Source organism: Styela clava, chromosome 10, assembly GCF_964204865.1.
Source record: "Styela clava chromosome 10, kaStyClav1.hap1.2, whole genome shotgun sequence".
Classification (NCBI taxonomy): domain Eukaryota; kingdom Metazoa; phylum Chordata; class Ascidiacea; order Stolidobranchia; family Styelidae; genus Styela; species Styela clava.
In genome coordinates, this window is record NC_135259.1 from 10,423,000 (window position 1) to 10,447,714 (window position 24,715).

Here is a 24,715-nt window from a genome sequence, read left to right on the forward strand (position 1 = left end):
TTATACATATATACAGGTATATTGAAGACGAAAGTGAACGTCATGCACGTAATTATCCAATCTAGCTGTAATCAGAGTAATTATGAATCGCATATTAGCATACGGTGGAATGGGATTTACATATTTATCCCACTGGAGAGGAAAATGGATAAGACGGCTTAATCATACGGCAGGTAATCGAGTGATAAGTCGGCGAAGATGTTACAGAATACATATCTCCGAATAAATACGTAGACAAATGAATATACCAAAATCATCCCGACCAAAATTAACTCGGAACCCCACCCAGACACGTGAAACTGAGAATTCTACAAACTGTCTACTGTCAAAGAAACTAATGTTTTCAATCCTTACAACTTTCTGATATGCGTCGTCGTAAAAAAAGAAAACCGTGGCATATGTTACATGCATACCGTGTCTCCTCCGTCATAATTGTAATAATCAAAGCTGAACGAAATATATCGATCTCTGGCAATTCTCAATCCTAACAGGCGTCATACATACAATATATTGTTTATCCCCAAGCGGTTTATTGTTTTCAAGAACATGGCGATTTACGTATTTAAAATTCGTATACGCATTATTCTTAGCGCATTGATTATATGTCCGGTGCTGGTCTGACTGAAAATCTTCGACCTTAAAATAAAACTACTCACTGGATTCGGTTATTAATTTCAACAGGGCAAATCGATGCGAATACACGCCCGATCTAAATAAACAACCGGCGATCCAAATAGAGGCGCGGTTGCTCATTGCGTGATTTATTTTGAGAGTAAATATTGTCTATATCTGTGTATCTATTCATTTACGTACAATGAAAATAACATATTTGGCTGTGATAAAATACCTCCACAGCGCAATTACAGCTGTTTAGCCTGATATTTCCAAGTGCAACAAGATTTTTGTATGACCACGGGACTCACATTAGTTTTGAAACTATTTCGCACTACAGTATTAGTATTGAAACGAAACAAAAACAATTTTGAACAGGCGGACTAGGTATGTATCACGCTGTCGGCCGCAGCAATCAATATACATCATTACCTTATCTTAGAAAACATGACATGGATCATATTGTGCAGTATGATACAGCGGGAAATGATTGCATACGACGCCTCTGTAATAAAATGTCACGAAACATAAGAGTCACTCCTGATTATGTGATTGAACAACCGGTCAATTTTGCAAAAACAAACCGGGTCAAACATACTGGTTTTGTTAGTACAATTGTTTGGAATCGGGAGATAACAACCACAAGTTATTCCTAGCTATGTGCAAACATAAAGATAGATAGTTTATTTTGAAAACCCCATAATACATACAAATTAACAATGGAGAATTCTGGAAAGCGGGTAAAACCTTCAAAAAAGCATGAAAAATATCATATGCCCTCTAACCCGCACACGCACAAAAATTTACAAAAACACAAACCTTATATGAGGCTTGGGTCAGAAATAAACAAACAAAAACACGCAAATATATTGCACTTTCGGGCTGTTGTAGACTACTTTTGAAACACTAAAGCTAATAATGACCAATTTACTCTGATACAGTATAAATCTTAATTTAAATGTTTTTCAAGGATGGAAACATAAAATTCAATTTTTAATCCTTACGAAACTTATTAGGCCTACACTGATACAGCAATAAACATACATATGCTGGAAATTAAAGTGCCGTTCATTTTGCCCCATGACTCAGTGGAATTGCAGTTAACCGAATATATTTAGCATAAAATGTAAATCTTGATTTACCGACAATATTATTTCGAATCCTCAAATTTTTTTTTACAATATGACCAACTGACCATTACAAATAAATGTAATAACACACAACATACATCAAAAACGTTCAATGTTATTTGCAGGCGGGAATGATACGGATGGACCATACATCATTGACAGGTAGAGTAGAATTGATATGATTCATATTTGAGCAAATCAGTGGCACTGCACTGATAAACGTAGGCACGGAAACATTATCTTCTGTCTGCAATCTAAATTGTGCCTATTGATAGACACAACCCCAGCCCTTCATTGTTGGATCAAAAAGATGTATTGTGACGTGTTCAATTGATCGTTATGGCGGGTTGTTTTGCTAGCAAGTAAGAATGAATGTAACTCAACTTGTCATTCATCGCTTTCTAACTGGCGGTTTTGGTGGACTACGGAGACTTTCAACAAAATGGGAAGTACCGGCGACGAACTGAAGGAGTTTCAATCACTTCATGGTATGTACGAAGAAAACGAAAATTGTTTAGAGGTATGTACGGAAGAATTTGTATCCCTAAAGCAGCCATTCTTTCGTGTGCGTCTGGAAAACGACGTGGACTCGACCGTTGTATGTAATCGCCAGTATAATATAGTAGTGGGCTATCGAGCTGAACAATGGAATGACCGATTCTATGTGGATTTTAAGTGCAGTCTAACTAGAAAAACGAATCATCAAAACTACCAGGCATGACCCTTTGCATCAATGACAGTAGAGAGAAGAATATATCGTGAATCCGGTTACCACGATTTATACTTCGTTGTTGTGGGCAGTCTATCGACATTGGGCCAATTCGAAAATAATATTTAGCGTCATGTCTTTTATTTCAGTGTGCAGTTAGCGGCAATGTAATTACACAGCCCAAAAGATGCAGAAGATTTGCCAACGATGAATGCGACAATGAAGCAATCACGACTGAGCTACTAAAAATAAGTGAGATAAAAAAGTTTTTTTGGTCCATATCGCTCATATCGTTCAAGTTCATATCGCACGAATCGGGAGGTCTGGCGGTACTGTTGTAGATAAATTTCATCCAGATATGCCTCGACTATGACTATAGCCGAGAGGTTCGACAATGTGACGCCATACTTTTAAACGGCACTATTTTACTCTCTGATTACAAATTGCCATTTGTAACAAGTTATTTGCCATTGTCAGCACATCAGAAGGATTTTTTTTCCACGACGCACCCAGAAGTATAAACAAAGTAAAACGAATCAGCCAGCGTTTTAATTCTTGTATATAAAACTATGCCAACCTGTAAATAAATAGAGGTAAATCCCGCATTATAATGAATGGAACTTTTTATAAATTTATGAGATGATTTGTCATACTTTTCGCCCGTCTCACATTGTAAAAACGTACTAACTCAGTTACCCGGAGGCCTGTTTCAAAGCAAATACCTTACTACTTCTCTGAACATCTTCCGCTGAGAGCGGACAAATGTAGTTATATATATACATTGTTTAAACTGGTCCACGTTGTGAAGCAATAAATATCTGGGGTCATCTAGTTAAAAATGAAGGCCGATACTCAAATATATGAAAACGGGGACCACCCGTCAGTGCCGGTACGGTAAGGCCTGACATCACCGAGTTTCCTAAAGAGTAAAAATTTAAGCAAAACGGAAGCGGTTTTTTGAGATTGAAAGAAAAACAGCAAATTTTTTTCGAATTAGATCATTATGGTACCCAAAACATTTTAAAGGCAATAAAAGAAAAAAAGACTCCGCGTGTTTTCTTTCATCTCCAAGTACTGATTAATTTCAGAATAAAAGAGATTTCTTCCCAATCATAACAAGATAAATTCCAAAAAACAAGAATTCCGCAAAACAATCCATATGTGTCCGTATTTAGTAGTTTGATGTTTTTACTATATAATAATACGGTAAAATTTGAGCGAGATAAACACACCGAGATAAGGTATAGTTTCTTTATTAAACGTCATATATATTTCAATTTCTGTGCTAAAGATAAATAAGGTATTAAAACACATTCTATACATATATAGGCATATGTTTTCGTGAAATGGTAGAACTTATTACCTAATATCGTTGTGAAAAGTTGAATGCTGTTGAAGTTCGACAAAACCTCCGTGTCCTTTAATAGCGTTCCTCAAAAATTTTGCTTTATAGACCGAAGTTGTATCATTCAAGTTTCGTAAAACATCAGAAAAGAGTTCAAGCTTCATCAAAGATAATTGGGGGCTCCCGAAGTATGCGAACCAAGATGGCGGACATCGGAATGTAATATGTGTACTAGGTTAGGGTTAGGCCATAATTTCAGGTATGAATACAACGGGATGCTCTTGGCTAGTCTTCGAACTGATAATAGGACTAAAATAAGGAAAATTGAAAAAAAATTATCGCCTAACCCTAACCTGTTACCCATGTTACGTTCCGATGTCCGCCATCTTGGTTCGCATACTTCGGGAGCACCTAAAAAATTCCTTAATTACCTTCAAATTATACTGCACTATGTATGCGATAAATAAGAGCCAACTTTCGCACTGTCAACTAACACGCCAATTGGGGCTAATATGCTAACCATTCATATCCTGTGGAAGAGATATGTTGCTGACATTCTGCGTAGTCGTACTGTCCTGATCGGTTGTGGTTAACTAGTTAATTGGTTCATATCAATAAACTTTAATGGTATCATACTTATTGGGCGTTGTCGTTTTCTGAAATATAGCACTGGAACATAACTTAATTAAAAGGCTTGTCCCGAATTTAGGAGCCGGCCCAGATTCCCAATTTCATTGCACCTTGGGTAATTAAGAGCGTAGGATAACTTCTGAACTTTAAATCCCAGTATGGTACTTTGTGTATACTTCTATATACGGACGCTTTAAATAATACAATCACATTATCCCATTTTACAGTGAAATATCTTGAATTGCACGCATTTGTAGAGATTGTGATTTCGCCACGTCTTGCTATTTCTATGAAATATATTTTATGAAACACAGGCCAAGATTTCAAGAAAAGAATCAGTGAAGAAGTTTCATCATACTGTGAAGGAATGGAAAATGCCGTTTTGGGGAGCAGCTCTGAAAACACATTGGTTAGTCTTTTAAAGCCTGCTAGAATTTCCAAAAATAGTAACTAAGAATTTCATACGCCCTGAATAAATGCAACTTCGAACAAACAAAATCATCTCATCGTAAATTGAACTGGTGATCGTCCAAAGCTATCAAACCGCGATGAATTGCTGGCGTCTGGGGGTACTCTAACGTGTTTTATATACCTACCCATTTCCATGCTGTATCCCGTTAACATAGAATTGCATACAATCGGAAGAGGAAACAGATGAAAATGATTTTTCACGAATCTATCTACCAGCAACAGCAATCCTTCGCACATATTCATCTCTGCAAATAGGAAGCCCCCAAGCATTACCGGTACATTTTTGCAAATAAGAAAGAAGTTGAATGCGTATTACCTTCGGGAGTGCAGACGGTTCTAATCGTACAAGTCTCCTGTAACGATTCTATCTGTTGTGGCAAGTCTATGCATGCCACTTTCTCACATACATACCGTAGTTCATTTTCTCGTGATTTACGTTTGTTATGTAATAAAATTTCACTGAACAATCGATTTTTTCTGTAATCACCACTCAAGAACCGCAGCCACAATTTTTTTTTTTTTTTTTTTAAATTCCAGTTTGTATAAAGCAGGGGTGTGCAAAGTGCGGCCCGCGGGCCAAATGCGGACCGCAAGGGAAAATTGTGCGGCCCGCGGAGAAGTGTCACTTTTGAATGGTGCGCGGCCAGCTAAACCAGTTTTGAAATTTAGTTGGATCCGGCTCCCTTTGCGTTGCAAAGCTTATATCCGAGATCAATTCACTATCTATGCATGTGACGTAACAGCGTCCTGACAGCGAGGCGAACAACGCGATTCACAAAGCTGTCCCTTGCTGAGCAGCAAACAATTCAAGGAAATACGGAGCAGAGCTAATGAATTTGCAAGAACGGGCAATTGAAGATTAGGCAACCGAAAAGCAGTTTAAAAAAATAATATTATATAGATAGAAAGGCTAAATGAGTTTTGGTTCCAGCCTGTCAATTGATTTTGGCTAAATCTAATCTAGAATAGGATTTGACAGAAAATTATTTGAAAATGAATCTTATCGGAAACACCAAGATAACTTTCCACATTTAAAAAGAGTAATGGCTTCAAACATGGCACTTTTCGGCAACATATTCATTTCTAAAATGAGCTATTTTGTGCCTGCAACTAATAGAAAGCCTATGTTAAATGACGGTGCGGCCCGCGGTTTCACTCAGTTATTGATATTTGGCCCGCCTGCGAAAAAGGTCGCACACCCCTGGTATAAAGTATTGCCATGATCTTCTTTTGATCAGTGTCTCACATTTGAAAAAAACTGATTTAAAAGGTATTGCCCGATTTTACATCGCGTCTTCATTTTATTGTGTTCTTTTGACTGTTTTTGGTGGACGGGCATATACTTGTACGTTTTAAACTTTTTTATCAAGTTATGCCCGTACTCAAGGTCCTCTGCATTTTGCTTGTTCGTTTGTTGTTTTGTTTCTTTCATAGTGACCACTGGCCAAAGTAAAACTGATTAACCCAATATGCCTGGCGGATCATTCACGCGGTGGCAAGAGTATTCAAACGCGTTGAACTGCACTATGCACCAATCGCCAAGGAATTTCCATGCCCACGCTTGCTTCAACTGAAAATTTGGAGCATGTGCGAAGCTTTGTGGTTGATATTTTTTTTTACCTTGGAGTCGAGAGTCGTGAGATTAAAATTTTCTCCACCTTCACGACACTACTTCTATGTCGGTGTTCACGACAAAACAAAAACCGTGGTAATAAAATATTAAGTGCTTTCATAAATTTTGCCATCGTGGTAAACATAGATATTATTTTCTAATCGGTTTTATGAAATATTGATAAAATGGGAAAACCTCTACAAGAACAAGTGCATTAATATTCATGCCAGAACATTAGTACTAACGATCATAGGACGCTTATGAAACGCTATAATTATACATAGGAAGCCATCTATTATGGTTTCATCAGACTGAGGATCAGTTACAGAAGTCTCAAACCAAACTATCAAGTACACGGTATTAAATATTTCTTTCTGAATGCACAAACATTGAATTGCTGATCTCAGGATTTTCCATTCCTTAAGGAAGTCTATCTATATTATTGGTTATAAAGCTGACATGGAAAACTAGGGCCAATCCGACCCGTTGGGTAATTCAATCTGGCCCGCCTGATGCTGCCACAACCAAACTAAAACCAAATTTTGATGTTTCAGCTAAAAAATAGCTCAAGAAATTTGTTGAGATTGCCATTAAGTTTGGCTATTGAAGAAGGCTCATTGTTTTCACTTTTGCAACACTGTATAAATATTGTTCATGAACTGTAACTTTCACTTCAAACTTACATGGCCCGCCAGTCTGAGTGGGCAAAAATGTTTGGCCCCTGGTCCAAAAACCTTGCCCACCCCTTTTCTAAAGTACACTAGTGGTGAAAATATTCACATGGGGTTCGGGGAGGTGCACAGATCATACAGCCTTGTACGTTTTCCATTTTTATATGGGTTGGAAATGTTTTGTTTGGTCTCCGTGCAAGGATACAACCCATCGCGACCGTTTTGGCTGAGGATTATAATATCAATGAATACATATCATCCATATGTTTTGCCTCTGGCAGATGTACCTTTGTTTGGTATATTTGGATATTGACTCAATCATGATTATGCCATTTTGTCAAGTTTCATAATCTTGTGCTTTGCACTGTAACAAAAATGATTTTGCCTTACAATGAACTTAGCCATTTTGGCGAGCTCATTTTTAAGGAAAAAAACATTAACTGTGCAATGTAATCTGAGGAGATATCGATGACAAATCATTGGTATATTTCAGACTATTGACGCATTAATCACATGTGCATGTGCCACGTATTAATGCTAAAATAAAATGTGCCCATGAAAGTAAGATAATGGCCATTGTGACGTAATTCATAGAACTCAATTCTTCATTGAAGCCTCCTAGATAGGTGTACAGCTATTCCAGTGATTTCTTTATTCGTAGGATGACAAAAACATGATTTGGCGAACAGTAGAGAAAGACAAGACACTGAGGTGCCGACGCTTGAAGAGAATTTGTATATCCCGAGATGCACCAGTATCTTTGTCTCCTGATGATCGACGTATCAATGAAGTCGTATACAAGCTTGCAATTGATACGCTGGAGATTGAGAATTCTCTTCGCTTGCACGGAATTTTGAGGTAGCACTTTAAACAGAACCATATGTGACGTATCCTCATGTTTTGCCTTGAAAGGAGCAGTTGTCATTCTGAGAGCCACTGGAAGGTTTAGAAATTCAAACGCGTATGATACATTTTCTCGATGTGCATGGATTTTAAATGACCATTTCAAGTAGGATTTTTTTACCAGAGTTTACCATATCTCTTATTTCATTCAATATTATATTTTTGAACTTTTGTTTGGAAACAGTCTATCAACTGCTTCATTTTTAAATTGCTATTAAATTAAAAAAGCTTTTAGTTCAATTCTGGTAACAAATAGTGGTAAAGCTTGATCAGTGAGAATGAAGCAGGCAGATGCTGTGGTTATAAAATAAATGGTGGGTATCAGCAACAAAATTTTCCAACTGATCATGTGTTTCTTTTCTGAAAAATTAAAATACACATAAGATAAAACATGAAACGAAAAAGTTTTTCTTTTTCGCTCTTTATTTTTGGTTTGTTTCATAATTAAATCCTCCAATCATTTTTCACATAGTAAGCAGTGTAAAAACTGACACGTTTAGGAAGGTATATACAAAAACACACAAATTGTAAAAAATGATAATACGCAGATTCGCTGCTTAAAAAAAATACACACTTGATACCAAATTGCTACCAATACATAATGGAACGTGTAGGACTATGTGCAGAGTAATGCTGGCTTAATCATGATAGCATCGCAATTTACACACGGCACTTCCAAAGTATGAGTTCTTTTATGGGGCTAATATAGTGATCACTCTCCTAACCATCCAAGGAGTATTTACGCTGCACATTTAAAACTTCGATAATCCCAAATTTTTAAATGTATACTTATATATAACCCCATTTTTTCAGAGTGTAGGAATGGGAGAACACCTCATGTCAAAAAAGAATTCTGAAATTTTGTTGATATTTGAATATCATCATATATCATATTGAATACCATGAGATATCACTTTTCAAACTAACTTCAAGTGTAATGATGTATTTTCACTTTGAAATAAAACAATGGTAGTGCACACAGAGCACTAATATAAATTGATAGATGATTCAATAGGAGTCATAATATCACATAATACAAAACAATGCCATCAAATTTCACCTCTGTATTTTTGACTTACTTACTGTAATTAATTGCTATTCAGGTTGTTAACAGAAAAAATATTTCCTATTTGATAGTAAATTTTAAAAAGCTGAGGTTATACACCATTTCCGAAATTGTAAAATGTGACTCGAAGTAGTTGTTTTTTTATTACAAAAAATGCCAAAAAGGGTATTCAAATTACTACAACGAGAAAAAAAATTGTCTATCGGTGATATCTGGATTTTTTGGTATCTTGGTTCAAATACAGTATTATCATGATATTTGACATAATAATAATTTCTTCACAATCAAATTCCAAAATATTTTCTTTTCGCTGTTTGGATTATAAAAATCACTTTCTAAGAGGGATGAGGATTTCAATTCAACAAAATTTCTGAAAAACCCTAAATATATGATATAATTCAAACAAAAAATGTAACAATACTAATTAGAAACCTTACAAAACCCCAAATAATAAGTCGTAAAAAATGACAAATTACTAACATTCAGAGTGAACAAATATTCCAGACCATTGGTTCATCATTAAATTCTGGAATAGAAAGCAAATGAACACAAGATAAAAAATCTGCTGTACGAAATAAGATTAGTTCAAATAAGACTGATCTACATATTGTTCCCTTAAACATAATATATATCAGATTGTACCAGACATCTTCTAACAATGGATCGTTTTCATTTAAACCTTGAGTATTTTCAATTTTGCAAGGATTAAAAATTTGTTCAATTTTCTTTTTCGCCTCGAATGCAAATTTACTTACTAACCTTGTCAATTTAACACAGTTTTCAATGCCAAACTTAAAAAACCATCAAAAAAAAATCATAAAACAAAACTTAAAATCAAGAGAAGGAATGAAAGACTCGATATTGATATCATAATGTTTCAAAGTTGTTCTGTAAGTTTTCAATATTAAATATGCATTATGAAAATAATAAGAGTTTGAAATACATTGTGCCCCATCAAAATAATGTACTAATATTTATTTATAAACTAGTTTAATGTAACATTACATGTATAGATCTCTAGCCAAATAAATTTTCCAGACCATAAAAGTGTGAAATCCAATTTTTCCAGGCAAAATAACACCAGAAGAATGGTAAAGGAAGCAAGCAATTTTTGCACACATCCAGTCTGTTACTAACAATTTCTGATTAGTTAAAATTACAAAAAATAAGTCTGCCATAGATTTGATTCAGCCTGTTAAATATTTTTGATGCTATAACAATATCCGAACATTTCAAGAAGTGATAAGGAAACAAGAAGATGTGAAAATACACTTTTTAAGGTCCGGCTTACTGCCTAATGTACAAATATAAAGTAAAATCCTACCCTAGCTGTATTGTATGTTTATTAACGCTATCTCAAAAGTGCGGAAATTTTCATAACATTACAGCATTTCCCCAAAAGCAGCTATATCAAGTAAAACATAGATATGTATATGGGACTCACATGCCCAATAATACTCTGCCTGCATGTAGGTATGGGTATGTAATCATCATCTGCTGGTGCAACCATAATAAAAACAAATTTTTAGAAGCGTATTGGTTTAAGAAACAATTTAGGTATGGAATTGGCTGATATAATTGGCATGAAATGATCTGTGGTACTATTGGATATAATTGTAAAACTTTTCATGTGATATGATGGTAAAATGTGTGAAAATATGGCAGATTATTTTAAGAGACTGCAGCACTCATTTTGAGCCTATGCGAGACAATATTACGCTACCGCTTGAGTTGTGTCTTCTTTTGGGTTTGTATCAGGCGCGTCCGTATTCTTTTGTGAAGTTAATCCATTTTGTATAGGTCCATGGTCCCCAGACCCGATATGTTGCTGCTTGGTGTCTGTTTCAACAACTGCCGGAGTGGCAGTTACAGCATGTGAAGTTAAATTGTGCCCGGGATAGAGCATCATACCTGCTGGGTTAGCGCCAAGAAATCCCTGCGCCATTAATGGGTGGGGCGCATATGTTACGTTTGTGCAAGATGGCCACGATGTCGTAACACCGTTGGTAACAGGGTCAGTGGTGGGTTGTGGCACGACAGGTGGTTGAACTAAAGGGAGACCAGGATACAACCCCAGCCCACCGGGGGTTAACATCTGAGGTGTTTTGCCATCAGACCCTGGAACAAACATTTGTTGAGCAGCCAACATAGCCTTGTATTGTGCCATGAATGCAGCAGCTGGATCTGCATATGGTAGCCCATGCATTAGTGGGTTCATGGTTCTTAATTCTTCCCCTGTCCTCGGGGTATTAGCGCTATCGGGCATTGAATTATTTTTTTCATCTGCCATAGTCAGCTGTTGCTGATGTTGGGCTAGCATGGTTTTATACATGAGTGCCTGTTGCTCAGCTAAAAAGGCTTGCTGTTGGGCCAGTGCCGCATTTGGCAACTGCTGAAAATGTGGATTCATTAGGTAAGGTGATGTCGAGTCACCCATAAGAGGAACATGGGCGTGTGGCATGAGGGAATGTGCAAGAGGCGGCAGCATGGTTTGCGGTCCGTTCGTTGGTGTCACGACCTCGGTTCTCGGAACAGATCGAGGTACAAGTTGTTGAACTTGATTGGTTGAAGGCTTTTGCACATTGTCGTTTTCAACCAAAATCACATCTGCATTAGAAACTGTGGTCTGTGGTTTCTCAGTAGTTGAATTGTTTACTTTTGCAGTGGGTTCAGTGAGCGGATCCGAATTGGTCGCGTCTTGAATTCGTTCTGCTGCAGAAATTGCATCTTCTTCTTCAGGTATGGTGTTTTCAATGATGTCAGAAACGGAGTCAGGTTCGTGTTGCTCTGCGTTAACATCTTCAATGATGGCACTACCTTCACTATTCAATATATCATGATTTTCATCATCACTAATTGGCGTTCTTATTGCTTTATTATCTTCATAAGATATATCATTTACACGTTCATCAGTCGCATCATTTGTGCTAGATATTTGCGCTATGTGTTCCGTTTCATCGTCGCTACCGTTATCAATAACGGCATACATTTCATCATTGGCTGGACTGCCATCATTACCCAGTGATTCTATACTAGATGGCATTTGATTTTCACCCACCTCCCCATTATTCGATAAAGCCCTTTCTGGGGTATGCAGGGGGGTTGAGTCTTGTGACTCATCGATCACTTCATGCTCAGAATATGTTGGTGTATTTTCACCTTCTTTCCCCTCACCCCCGCTTTGATACTTATCGATTTCCATGGGGTTTTCTTCACCCCCTTCATTATCCCCATCGGACTCGCATTCCTCCTTGCAAACAAATTCACTATTTTCAAAACTAACAGCCGGCGAGTCAACCCCAATTTGGTTTTCGTAAATACCATTCACACCAACCTTAGCTTTAACATATTTTGAATCCTGGTCCCCTATTTCCTTTTGAGAAGTCGTTACCTCCATTTGATTTTTCGTTCTTATATCCACGTTTTTATCTTTAGTTCTCTCATTCTCAGAGAAGTCGATATTTTCCGTCATTTTCTTATATTTTTCTAATTCTTTCCTTGAGTCTGTTAATTGTTGTTGAAGAAGTTGTATGGTACTCTGCATTCCTTCCACTTCCTCATCAAGTTGAATTACGAATTCATTCAGCTCTGTGAAACAAAATATTTGATAGCATTAGCTCTATTAAAGATTTTTAATAAAATTGGGGTAAATTAACTCGTGTCCGGGAAATCCGTCACACGAAATTTCGCTGTAGGAAATCTCGCCGCATAGGAAAATTCGACGCATGAAAAATTCCCTCAAGAGCATTTTGCTGTAAAACTAGTATTTGTGATAAAAACAGTTCGGTTTATAGGGTTAGGGTATGCTCTTAAATAATGAATATTTTTTAAATAAAAAGGTAATTCAAAAAAAAACTGTTTTTATCACAAATACTTGTTATACAGCAAAATGCTCTTGTGGCGATTTTTCATGTTACGATTAAAGTAAGAAACTGAAGATTTTCAAACTGCAAGTAAGCGAACGAACCTTCCTGACTTTCTTTTAACTCTTCGCTGTATTTCTTTTGCAATGCAAGTTCTGCCTCAAGTTGAGCTACTTTTCCTTGTGAGAGTTGTTTTCCAAGTTCCTGGTTCTCGGCAATCAGCGTTCGACAACGTGACATCAGCTTTTTTCCAGTTTGGCTGCAAAAAAATTGAATAAGTAACTAAAGTAGTCCAGCAGCCGATCAATAACTTTGTGTTAAAATATAAAACAATATATAAATAGAATGTAATAGATATCGTCTACCACAGGGGTGGGCAAAGCTTTTTTTACATAGGAGTCGGGACGTACTCAGAAGATCTCTTAAAGGGCAAATTTAGAAGTTGACAGTTACTATACCCAGTCGCTATGATAGTGCCAAAGTTGATGGTGACTGACATCGTTGAAGATGATGAAACATTACTAATATTTCAACAATTTACAGTTTAGATTTTTTTTGATAAAGTTTTTAGATAAAAAAATTTTCACAACTTCAAACAGGTGAAACAAAGATACCTGTCAGGGGTAAATTTCCAAGCACTCAATTCACTTTGTGCTTGTTCAAGTTTATCTTTTGTTTCTTTTAGTTCATCTTTCATTTTATTGAAAAGCAGATTGATAGCCGGATCCAGCATTACTTCACGTAAACTTTTTGCAGCTGCATCTTCCTGTGCTTTTTTAATGTGAGTGATTTGCGCCTAGAATATGACAAATTATGTATGTTTTAATAAGTAGTACACAGTAAAGATGCATAGACTAAAATATGATCCAAACTCACTGCATATTGTTGCATTTCTTGCTCTTTTGTTGCTAGTCTCATCATTAACAGATTTTCCCGTCGACTTGTTTCACTCAGAGAATTTTTGGTTTTATCTCCACCATCTGCAGAAAATTGAAATTTTAATGATGGAAGTTTGTAGAAATTCCAACAATAAGGTCCACTAACTTTTTATTCTAGTTCTTTTTAACATAATATCAAATTTGATTTAGCCGATTAGTGACAGAAAATACATATACAAAAAAGCATTCCAAGTTAAAAAGTTGAAGATTTCGATGTAATACATGTTTACATGATTCTAAAAATTAGTAATCGACAAAAATTTGGTGAATCAAATATTGACTATAAACCAGGGCTATGGTGTCAAAAGTTTTTTGGCTCAGACTCTAAGTCAAGAAGAGATTTAACTCATGACACCAGGTAGTCCAAAATTGGACTTTAACTTTAGCTCTGGACACTAAAAAAAGCAAATGTTGCTTACAAAAATTTATCAACATATGTGAGCCTTAGTGAATTTTGTAGATTTCGAAGAGAATATTGACTTCTCCTGACATTGCAAATTGGACTCTGACACAAGTGCAAATACGGTAAGCCAAACTCAGGTCTCACAAATCCACATTCACATTATAATATTAACATATTAAATCCACATTATAATCAACAAATACTAGTGCAAACCTTTAGCTGTATCCCTTGATTTTCTTTGATTTCCATCTAATAAATCCTGTTGTTTTACATATAGATCAATCAGATCATCTTTACTAATTTTTTTAAGGTCCTCACCCGAATAGCGCATGCGCTTGGTGGGAGGCGGACCACTATTGTTCATTACTACCCCTAGTGGCTAAAATAGGTATTGATAGCAATATTAAAAAAAGATTAAATAGCACCGATAGTAAGTGAGGAGAAAAGGAGCTTGCAGGTGAAATGTGAATACAGTTATTATATTGAAAACGTAAAAAAAATCCAACATTAAATCATATTTTACATGATCATTTAACTAATATCCAAAACATTACATTTTAGGAATCATAAAATATAAGTCATAATAGATCAATATTGACTGTTATGACAATTACAGAAATATTTCAATAAACGAAATTCGAAGCAAATGCCGAGTGAAAGATTCATCGCAAATTTGGGTATACAAAATTTTTATTTATGAAATTTGTCACTTATTTTGACTTCAAAATAATTTATCTTGTCAATAATGTGTTTCCTATTCAGTAGTGAATCTGGTTATTTATGTCAAAAATTAAACAATCTACTATTATCAAAACGATATGAAAGTAATACTTTCAAATTCTAAGTGGAAAAATTTTGAATTTGAAAAAAAAAAAAAAAAAAAAGTTTAGACATATAATAATTTTTGGTTGGTTCTCAATTACTTTTCAAACGGAATTATTCTAAATAATTGCTAAAATCCAAATTTGAAAATATCGAACATAATTAATTCAAATATTTGATATCCCATTTTAAAACATTCAACTAATGAGGCACTAGTATAAACTAAAAATTTTCCCTAAAAGCAAGAATTTTCTACACTGAATATAAAAATTTTCAACTTGTTTTGAACTATCTTGTGGGAGATAGAACAGACTTATGTCTTCCGTGATAAAACTGCCATATCTTGAGTTTCACAATGGTCCACGATATCAAGAAAAAAACTATCAAAACATATACAAGAATCATTAAAAAAAAATAAGTATAAAAGTCACTGTTAGTACCATTGGCAATTGAACGAGTTCAAATATATAAGGAAGACATTAAAATGTTATAAAACGAGATCACGAATGAAAAATAAAAATCAATGGTTGTCATTGGCAACATGGGAAGGTATTTAATCATTGTGCATAAAGACGAAGATCATATGAACAGGGTAAAAAAATACAATGGCTCATTTTTTAATGGTTTGTGCAGTTAAAAAATTTGGTATAAGACAAAAATAAGTGTATTGATATATGAAAATAGCAGAAAAATTAGTAATCTAAAATAATGGAAGTTCTGAATTTAATCATGTAAAATATATTCAAACGGTTTCATAATTATGCTAATGATGAATTGTTCAAAGGCAAGCAAGTGGCTATCCTTGACAGCATAAGAATACGCTCAAAACAGATCAACTTGTTACATAGGAAACTTTTATACAATGGGGTAGCAGAACTACATTGAGAATTATGTACTTGCTGTCATAGTAAACAAACCTCAATCATTGTTGGCTGCAAAATGCAATATCAGAAGAATAGTAGTTATAAAAAACTTTTTTTTATGTAGTATTTACCTAAACCAAGTTGCGTGCAGTTGGAGTAATAATAAAACAAACTCTGTTATGACGGCAGAATTAATTGCTAATACAAATTTATAAAAACTCTGAACCCATTGATATTCAAATCTACAACTGCAAATCATATTCTGCATGTAAAATATTCAGACTAGGATTCTTGTTTGGATAAGATATTACTTATCATTTAGCAACAAGTTAACATGAGAAGAGATTGGAAAATATAGTTATACAAAACCTACCTTAATAGACCTAATTTTAAAATAAAGGAAAATGGACGGAGTAAGACTCATAGAACATGATATAAAAATAACTATACTATTTTTAAAAACATTAGTTATAATAAATTCACTAATTTGTTTTGTGGCATTACTGAAAAATAAAAGCATTCCAATTGGAGGTAAAGTATTGAAATAGTATTAAGTCAAGATTAAAAAAAAGATATCAGGTACTACAGTTGTCTTAAAGTTTTATTTAGTATGTTTCCAATTACCTGAAATTGAATAAGCCTATTTTTAGACTTTTGTTAGTGAAACGCTAAAATTGATAATTTTTCAAATGAAAAATATAAGGAATTTTTTTTTTCAAAACAAGAATTTACTACATCAAGGATAAATAATTCTGAAGATATTTAAACATCCAATTTACTTTTGCGGTTATATCCAGCTTTGTCCCTCAGGATCACCTCTGGAGTGTGATCGAGATGAGTGACTCTTTCTATCACTAGAAGATTTCTCAGTTTCCCCTCTTCTTGAGGAATGAGAAGATCTGTGTGATCGCAACCTTCTGCCCGAGGAGTCTCGATTTGAAGATTTCTTATTATCCCGATGGTCACTTTGTTGCGACTGTTCTGGAGATTTAGGACTCTTTCTTGGAGATGGACTATCCATGTGGCTATGTCTACTTCTAGAACTTTCTGGAGACCTATGTGATTGAGATTTATTTTCACGCGATGACGAATGTCCCACATCTTGCTGATGTTTATGTGATTTTGAGGATTTATGGCTACCTCGTTCACTGTCTCTATCTGTATATTTCTTCCTTGGTAAATTTTCGGACATCTTTTCGTTAGTATCTACTGTATTTGGGCTGAATTCATCCAAAAATGCTGGTCTGTATTTTTCCGCTTTTGGTTGTTGTTTAAGTAGTGGGATATTTCCTGGACTGCTTGATGGAACTGCAGGAATAACCTGTGAATTATTGTTACGTTGACTCTTCTTACTTCTGTTAGAATCCCTATGACTTTTTGGAAGTATTTGGGATTTTGTGTCTGAAACTCTTGCGCTTCTGCTACTTCTCAGTGATGCAGGAGCTTGTTCTGGTATTGGTGTGGATGACTGAGGAGGTGTGCTTGGTAAAGGAGGTGGAGAAACCGTGGAAGAGAGAAGGCCCTCTGTTTCAGGGTTTTCTAGGAATTCAAAAGTTGAATCCTCGCCCACTAATCTTTCATTAGCAGTAGTTCTGGAATCTGGTCGGGCTGATGATTCCTCAGGATCAATTTCATTGAGGCTTTGTTTGCTAGCTCCTCTTCTAATATCAACCCATTCTTCTTCTTCTGGCGTCGGCAGTTTTTTAAAGAGTTTTCTTCTAGGAGCATAAAATATTTTACCCCTTTCATCAATAAAACATTCTAAATTTCTGCCACGCTGTCTATTTCCCCGTACAACAGTGTTGTAACTGTTTTTGTATTGCTTCAAATTTTCACGCCGCAAGAAAAATATTTCACTTGTCTCAGATTGTTTACACACAGTCCAGTCCGATGGTACTGAAGGGTTCATCGCTGAGCAACAGCATATTTTTTGCAGTTTTGTAATTGACGGATAAGCATTTCTTGTGTAAACACTCATCTTGTGCACAGAAAAGTAGTAAATTGTGCAAAGGACTGCACCAAAAACATTCAATGTTAATTCAAAGATTAAAACAATGTAATATTGATAAATCACCAGCATACTTTCTTCATCAAGAATGGAATAATAAACTCCAGGTATCAAAAATAAAATTATATTTTCGATAATAAATGCAAAGTAGAACCAGAAAAGGTAGCAATATGGTTGTCCTAGAAATCCATAATTTTGAGGTCGGACGCTTACGAAGATGCCTATAAGGCTATTGAGAAACACACTGAAGCAATCTTGACTTAGAAACATGTAAGCCCTGAACTTATAATCCGCTTGAACAAGCTGTTTTGTCTTTTTATCAATGTCAGTTGGATACCATAAGTATACAAGATAACACATCAGAACTGCCCAGTGAATGAAGACAAACACAAGAACATACCATTGGAAATATACAGTGAAATAGACAAATACCAGTATTCGTGCAGCCAAGAAAAATCCCTTGTACAATGACAAAAACAAAATTTGTGGCCACTCTAGTCTTGTAGTGAAAGCTCTGGAGTGGAGTAAAGTGCGATCAACCATCAAGCGATCGGCTTCATTATCTTTGCGTGTTTTGTCATATCGAACAATTCCGCCACATAAAGAGAGATATGATATTGTAGCAGATATGTACTGTATAATAGGTGTTTCCTGATAAGAAACAATCAGGTATAAATTGATCAGAAGCTGAGGTAGAGATTCGAGCATACTTTCTATTAATTTCATTTTATTTAAATGAGAAAGCCACTCTTCACGAGTGAGTTCTTTCCACCATGTTTGATCAGTATTTCCAGGATAAACAATAGGAGGAACATCAGATGACGCAGGAACTTCCACAGACATTATTGCACGCCGCCCGAGAGTATTTGCACGGTCGTCCAAATCGGCGAGATTTGACATAGACATTTTTTTATCCTCTTCTCTTATAGGGTTATTTTCTTCGTGACGTACATTATTCAGCCAAACTTTAAGATATCTATAAGAGAGCTTAAAATGATACCAGATCACAGTAAGCTGAAATGGTATGTTCAGTAATGTACTGACAATCACATTTCCCCACTTTACATTTTTGCCAAACATTTTAAGAAGAAATTGACATTCGAGAACCGCTAGTAAAATTGAAGGCACCACAATAAATCCAATAGAGAATCCAAAAGCATAGTACCATTCTCTGTCATAATAAGCTTTTAATGTGATTATATCCGTGACGATATCAGCAAAATAAACGATAGTTGTTCCGAAAGTAAATGCAAATTCAATGAACAGAAGCCATCGTAATGGAATGGTTGGCATACGCAGGCAACAACATGATTCTCCACCAGTTTCCCCAGACTCCTGCGTCATGTTTATTTCCTTGTGTTACTGATCCAGTAATACAGACATCCCAAACCCTAGGACCTACACATTAAAATTCACTGTCATTATACTGAAAATAAAAAATATTTCTGTGTTTACATCATTTTTATATGTTGCAAATACTCTTTGTTAGCCTGTAAGAATGATACGAAAACGCATTTTCTCGCTATAAAATGTGTGCATCAAGTTTACAGATCTCATGTAATTTCGTACCTAACGCACTTCTAGTGAGCTTGGCATAATAATTTTTATATGTTGCAAATACTCTTTGTTAGCCTGTAAGAATGATACGAAAACGCATTTTCTCGCTATAAAATGTGTGCATCAAGTTTACAGATCTCATGTAATTTCGTACCTAACGCACTTCTAGTGAGCTTGGCATAATAATTTTTTGGAAGGTCAATCCTAACCCCCATCTGACTTCGCCATCCAAAAATTATGTCACTACGACATCACAATCACGTCATAGAGCTTGCCAAATATGCGTACGATCTCCTAAAATGGCATCGACGCCGATGATGAAGAACTCATTAACGTCATTGATTTCTCCCATATTGCTGTATTGGGATCATTGCGAAAAGAAAACGAGAGAAAAAGCTGTTCGATTTTGGGTGCTTGCTCGTCTTGAATGACAGTTCGTTTAGTTTGAGGGGCTCTATTACGTTACTGTGACGTCGTAGTGACATAATTATTGGATGGCGTAGTCAGGTGGGGGTTAGGATTGACACATGAAAAATTGTTATGCTACGCATACTCTGCCACTAGAAGTATGTTAGGTACGAAACTACATGAGACCCCAAGTTTGCTATGTGCCGTTATGCCGTGTCAGTGTAGCGCTTATAATCAATTACAGATTACTTGCAGTTCACCAGATGCAATAGAACAGACAGAAATTAGAAAAATTGTAATACAGTACAGCAGTAGGTAATAGTGAAATAAAGTAGATGAAATAGTAGAATACAGCAAAAAAGGAACAATTCAGTAATAAAAGAAATTTGGAATCAACAAGCATGGTTAAAGGGGTTCCAGCAAAAACAGCATAATACATCAGTACATTGCAAAACAGAGAAACGGTAGAACTGCAAAAATTTGAGCTGACAGAGTCACAGAAATTCCAGAATAATCACACAGAAAAAAAAATATTTTCACCGATTTAGGATAATGTTACAAAGTGTATATTTTGATTGTTTCACGATATTTTGATTAGCACAGGTACGGTACCGGTACCGGTAGTCTACAACCAGACAACTGTCAGAAAGTGAGCTCTATCTAGAGTGCATGAGTGTATGCTTGCAGGGACATAGTTAACTATACAGAGAAGTTAGTTTCATAACATTTATATATCATAGAATATGCATGGTTTCAAAACAAAAACCACCACCCAAATAACTCCGAAGAAAAGTTGTTGTCTTGATGAATCGCAAGGCCGTTGCATTGCGGTAATAGAGCCGCGAGCCGCGCGGTCTTAAAATCTATTTCAACTATGGGTGTTTGGGAGGTGATAGGAGCGTGAAATATTCATATCGACACACCGGATCCCTACAAAAAACAAGTAAGGATAATCAGGAATCAGTATTCATAGTATTTCTAACGCTTAGCACGATGCGTCACACCGACGAGCCAATTATTGCAATCAACTTTCTGAGGATTTATTATACAAACTCTTCGCTATTGAAGTTCAGCTGGATTGCCTCACATTTTAAACAATGGAGCAAGGCTCAAATAAATGGGCATGATGGCTGAAACGAGATAGTACGGGTACTACAATCTTCCAAAGTAGCACTTTGATTTCATGCAAAGTTGGAAGGATGGGATTCGGACAATATAAACTAGTTTTACACCGTTGTGCCAGACATCAATCTTTGATTCAAGTCATTATTTAGCTTATTTGGAAAAGTAAGCCAAAGTACGAAGTTCAATGACCTAACCATATTATAAGAATTTCTATCTTAATGAATAATATCCGCTTTTTCATTTACTGTTTGTTCAGGTCTAGAGTGAAAATGTATACAGTACACCACTTGTTTGTGCTAGCGCACCGGTTTTATCATTGGTGCGCCACAATACATTTTACGCAAGGCGTATATTACAAAATATGACATCGTATTCTGACGTCACAACTTTTCATGTAAAATGTCATCCATTTTGATATATAGAGGACTTGCACGGGTCACGTGACTTTGTTTACTGGACGGCAAAAAAACAAAAACGTCCATTTGGCTCCTGTCAGTTGCAAGTCGGATTATACGTTTTCGTTTTGTTTGGCTGTTAAAAATCGTTATTTCGCATTGTTCCGTTGGCTGTACGTATAGTAGGCTATAGACAACGAAATGGATTTTCAGTTATATTCCACTGTTTTCAAAAGATGTGGAACGTCGCGCAATGTGGATATCATCTACCGGTATTGGCAGGACTGCTTGGTGTCAAGTCCAGAAGTCATCTCGCTTGTGTTTCACTGTTTGCGGACAGCACTTCGTTGATGGTGAGTGATAATGTGTCGTTATCAATTTCTTTAAATATTCATAAGCTCCCTCATTTCAATGGAAAGCAGATGACAAACTACTGTTATTGGTAGGCCTAGGCTACTTGCAGACTTGACTTGTGTAAGGAATTAATCACCAATTGCCATAAGGTATTGTTTCTCTAGTTGGCAGGTAATCTATTACTAAGTGTGAAAGGTTGAATAGATAACTAAGTTTAACTCCATGGGCCATGCAAAAAATAACCAGAATTCATTTGAATTCGCCATCTAGAAATACGCTTGCCACCGCATCTCTGATCACCCTGGTAGTTTCACAGGTTCCAATCCCATGTAGGGATAGTTATATACGAGAGGATTGCAGCTCTACTCCCACTGAGGGTGGTTCACACGACCGCTGATCGGTTACGACCATCCCCCACCATCCAAGTCCATGCTTCTGAAAACAAATAACTGGCTAACTAATTCCGACATAGAATGGTAATCGTACGATGTTGCACCTTGCAATCCTCCCCCTCCCAGAAAAATCCTATCCTAAAAACTACCGGCATTGGTAGGCATATTTGCGTTTTAAATTAAAAGAAATCTTCATTAATGGTCAGAAGGTGTTGTCTGATTGTTTTGTTAGTTAGCAGGTAATCTATTACTGATACGATATACAAACTTGGCACTGTCAAATGATGATTAGTGTTTAATTTCTTTTCGGGAAAAAGGAAAGATAACCCATTTTCAGCTGCTTTCAAAAGCCATCAATATTTGAATTTTCGCCATCCCCAGAGAGGAAAAGAATATCAATCAATCAATCATCATTTATTCGTCAACACAATTTAAACATGGTAAGATATATGAAAAAATATTACAAATACAAGTGGAAACTAACTTAAATTGTGTGACAGGAGTCGCGAGGGACCTCAAGAGGTCTTCAGGCAGCGACACCTAAAACGCTTGTTGATTCAGGTTAATAACTTAAAAAGTTAATGAAATACCAAAACATTTCAAAATAAATATTTTGAAGAAAAAAAGAACATTTTCAAAAAATACCAAATATCCATCATAAGTATTTAAAATAAAAAAAAAACATAACATCCTGGTTACGAGCATGTTTTTTTATTATTTAAATCAGTGGCCAAATTCATAAAAGATGAAATGCACTGTATGAATTAAACGGTTGCACGAAAAGACATAAAATATGTTATATATCGATTTGGAGTAAAAAAAATATAACGATTAACTATAATTCCCTTTAGACAGAATCTTTCAGTATCCTCTGACATGATGTACGCAATGTCTTTAACCAAAATTTGGTTTTCAAAAATTACGACTCCACGCACATCTGATTCGTTCGCAGAGCTGCGCTTTGTTTGGCAGAGTAGAATAACCGTACGTTATTAATACGTTGCGACCAAAGTGACTATAACACTTTATAGTCAATTTGGCTGCGACAGAGTAAAGGGACAGGCAGGATTCGAATATTTAACCCAGCGGATAGAAAAAGAGGGATTTTAAAGACAGGCAAGAGACAGGACCATTTCAACAAATTCTGTTAACTTGTATGCGTAACTAGGGAAACAATACCTTATGGCAATTGATGATTAATTCCTTACACAAGTCTGCAAGTAGGCCTACGCCTAGGCCTACCAATAACAGTAGTTTGTCATCTGCTTTCCATTGAAATGAGGAAGCTTATGAATATTTAAAGAAATTGATAACGGAACATTATCACTCACCATCAACGAAGTGCTGTCCGCAAACAGTGAAACACAAGCGAGATGACTTCTGGACTTGACACCAAGCAGTCCTGCCAATAGATGATATCCACATTGCGCGACGTTCCGGATCTTTTGAAAACAGTGGAATACAACTGAAGATCCATTTCGTTGTCTATACTCTATAGGTACAATACGAAATAACCATTTTCAACAGCCAAACAAAACGGAAACGTATAATCCGACTTGCAACTGACAGGAGCCAAATGGACGTTTTTGTTTTTTTGCCGTCCAGTAAACAAAGTCACGTGACCCGTGCAAGTCCTCTATACACCATTGATGTTTTGACCTAGGAGAGTGAGAGACATAGATAATTTTCGATGTTAGGAAACACGTTAGTACATCGGCTATGGAAACCACGAAGTCCCCTGAACATGATTACGTAGCGATCGATCGTGGTGCTGTTTTCATTACAGAAGTTAGCTACCGAATCCAAAAACCTGTTAAGTTTGATATTGTACCACGGTAACGACTTCAGTACATCAGTGGACAATGGGAAAAATTATTAAAAGCGAATGCTTTCCGAATGTATATAAACTTACTTTCGATACCAATCGAATGCAACCAGGAACAGCCAGGTGCCCCAGATGTATTTTTTATTTCAAAATAATAATTTTTTTTGAGAGCATATTTTGATTACATGTTTTTTAGGTAAACGATAGGTGTTGGGTTGAACCACATGAATTTTGTGTAATGGTATAGAACTATAGGTGGTCCTCGGTTGGAAACCCTGCTTTAGCAATTGAGATCATTTCATGTTGTTTTTAGTCAAACCGATAGGTGACAATTGTATCACATGAATTTTGATGTAGTGGTGAAACCTTGATTCAATATTCCACTTGTTGTATGCATTACATATATCTTCTACAGGCAAATAAAACGCTGCTTTAGTAGAGTAGTTATGAATGTGTGAAACTAAATCGTTTTTTCCGCACGGTACCGAAACTTTGGTAATGTTCGACCAATTTCATTCAATTAGATGTTTTACTTTAACTTATTTCCTATGACTAAAAATAAAATACGCTTTATCATGGTTGTATATTTACAGCCGTGGTTCTTAAAGTGGGC

General features: G+C 35.9%; 3 protein-coding genes across 3 annotated transcripts; 1 reads left to right on the forward strand and 2 right to left on the reverse strand.

The window, feature by feature from the left end:
- The first annotated feature begins 2,042 nt into the window (after positions 1–2,042).
- On the forward strand, positions 2,043–8,042 carry LOC120337831 (uncharacterized). The gene is made up of 4 exons (XM_039405725.2): positions 2,043–2,262; positions 2,601–2,703; positions 4,741–4,835; positions 7,842–8,042. Exons 1-4 carry the CDS (start codon positions 2,185–2,187, stop codon positions 8,040–8,042), a joined length of 477 nt encoding a protein of 158 aa, XP_039261659.2. The 5' UTR covers positions 2,043–2,184.
- On the reverse strand, positions 7,648–14,721 carry LOC120337830 (uncharacterized). The gene is made up of 5 exons (XM_039405723.2): positions 14,567–14,721; positions 13,889–13,992; positions 13,627–13,808; positions 13,117–13,271; positions 7,648–12,737 (listed from the first exon to the last, which is right to left on the reverse strand). Exons 1-5 carry the CDS (start codon positions 14,715–14,717, stop codon positions 10,864–10,866), a joined length of 2,466 nt encoding a protein of 821 aa, XP_039261657.2. The 5' UTR covers positions 14,718–14,721; the 3' UTR covers positions 7,648–10,863.
- Positions 14,722–14,732: 11 nt separating this feature from the next.
- Positions 14,733–19,483, reverse strand: LOC120337829 (uncharacterized). The gene has a single exon (XM_039405722.2). The coding sequence runs from the start codon at positions 19,388–19,390 to the stop codon at positions 16,826–16,828; it is 2,565 nt and encodes an 854-aa protein (XP_039261656.2). The 5' UTR covers positions 19,391–19,483; the 3' UTR covers positions 14,733–16,825.
- Between the last annotated feature and the right edge of the window lie 5,232 nt (positions 19,484–24,715).

Bases quoted from the DNA above. Each gene is read 5' to 3' on its own strand.
- LOC120337831 (XM_039405725.2), top strand. From the start codon at position 2,185: ATGGGAAGTACCGGCGACGAACTGAAGGAGTTTCAATCACTTCATGGT. The intron at 2,263-2,600 runs GTATGTACGGAA...CTTTTATTTCAG, and splicing joins AAAACGAAAATTGTTTAGAG to TGTGCAGTTAGCGGCAATGT. The intron at 4,836-7,841 runs GTTAGTCTTTTA...CTTTATTCGTAG, and splicing joins GCAGCTCTGAAAACACATTG to GATGACAAAAACATGATTTG.
- LOC120337830 (XM_039405723.2), bottom strand. From the start codon at position 14,717: ATGAACAATAGTGGTCCGCCTCCCACCAAGCGCATGCGCTATTCGGGT. The intron at 13,809-13,888 runs GTGAGTTTGGAT...GTCATATTCTAG, and splicing joins AAGAAATGCAACAATATGCA to GCGCAAATCACTCACATTAA. The intron at 13,272-13,626 runs GTATCTTTGTTT...ATTTTTTTGCAG, and splicing joins TGGAAATTTACCCCTGACAG to CCAAACTGGAAAAAAGCTGA.
- LOC120337829 (XM_039405722.2), bottom strand. From the start codon at position 19,390: ATGACGCAGGAGTCTGGGGAAACTGGTGGAGAATCATGTTGTTGCCTG.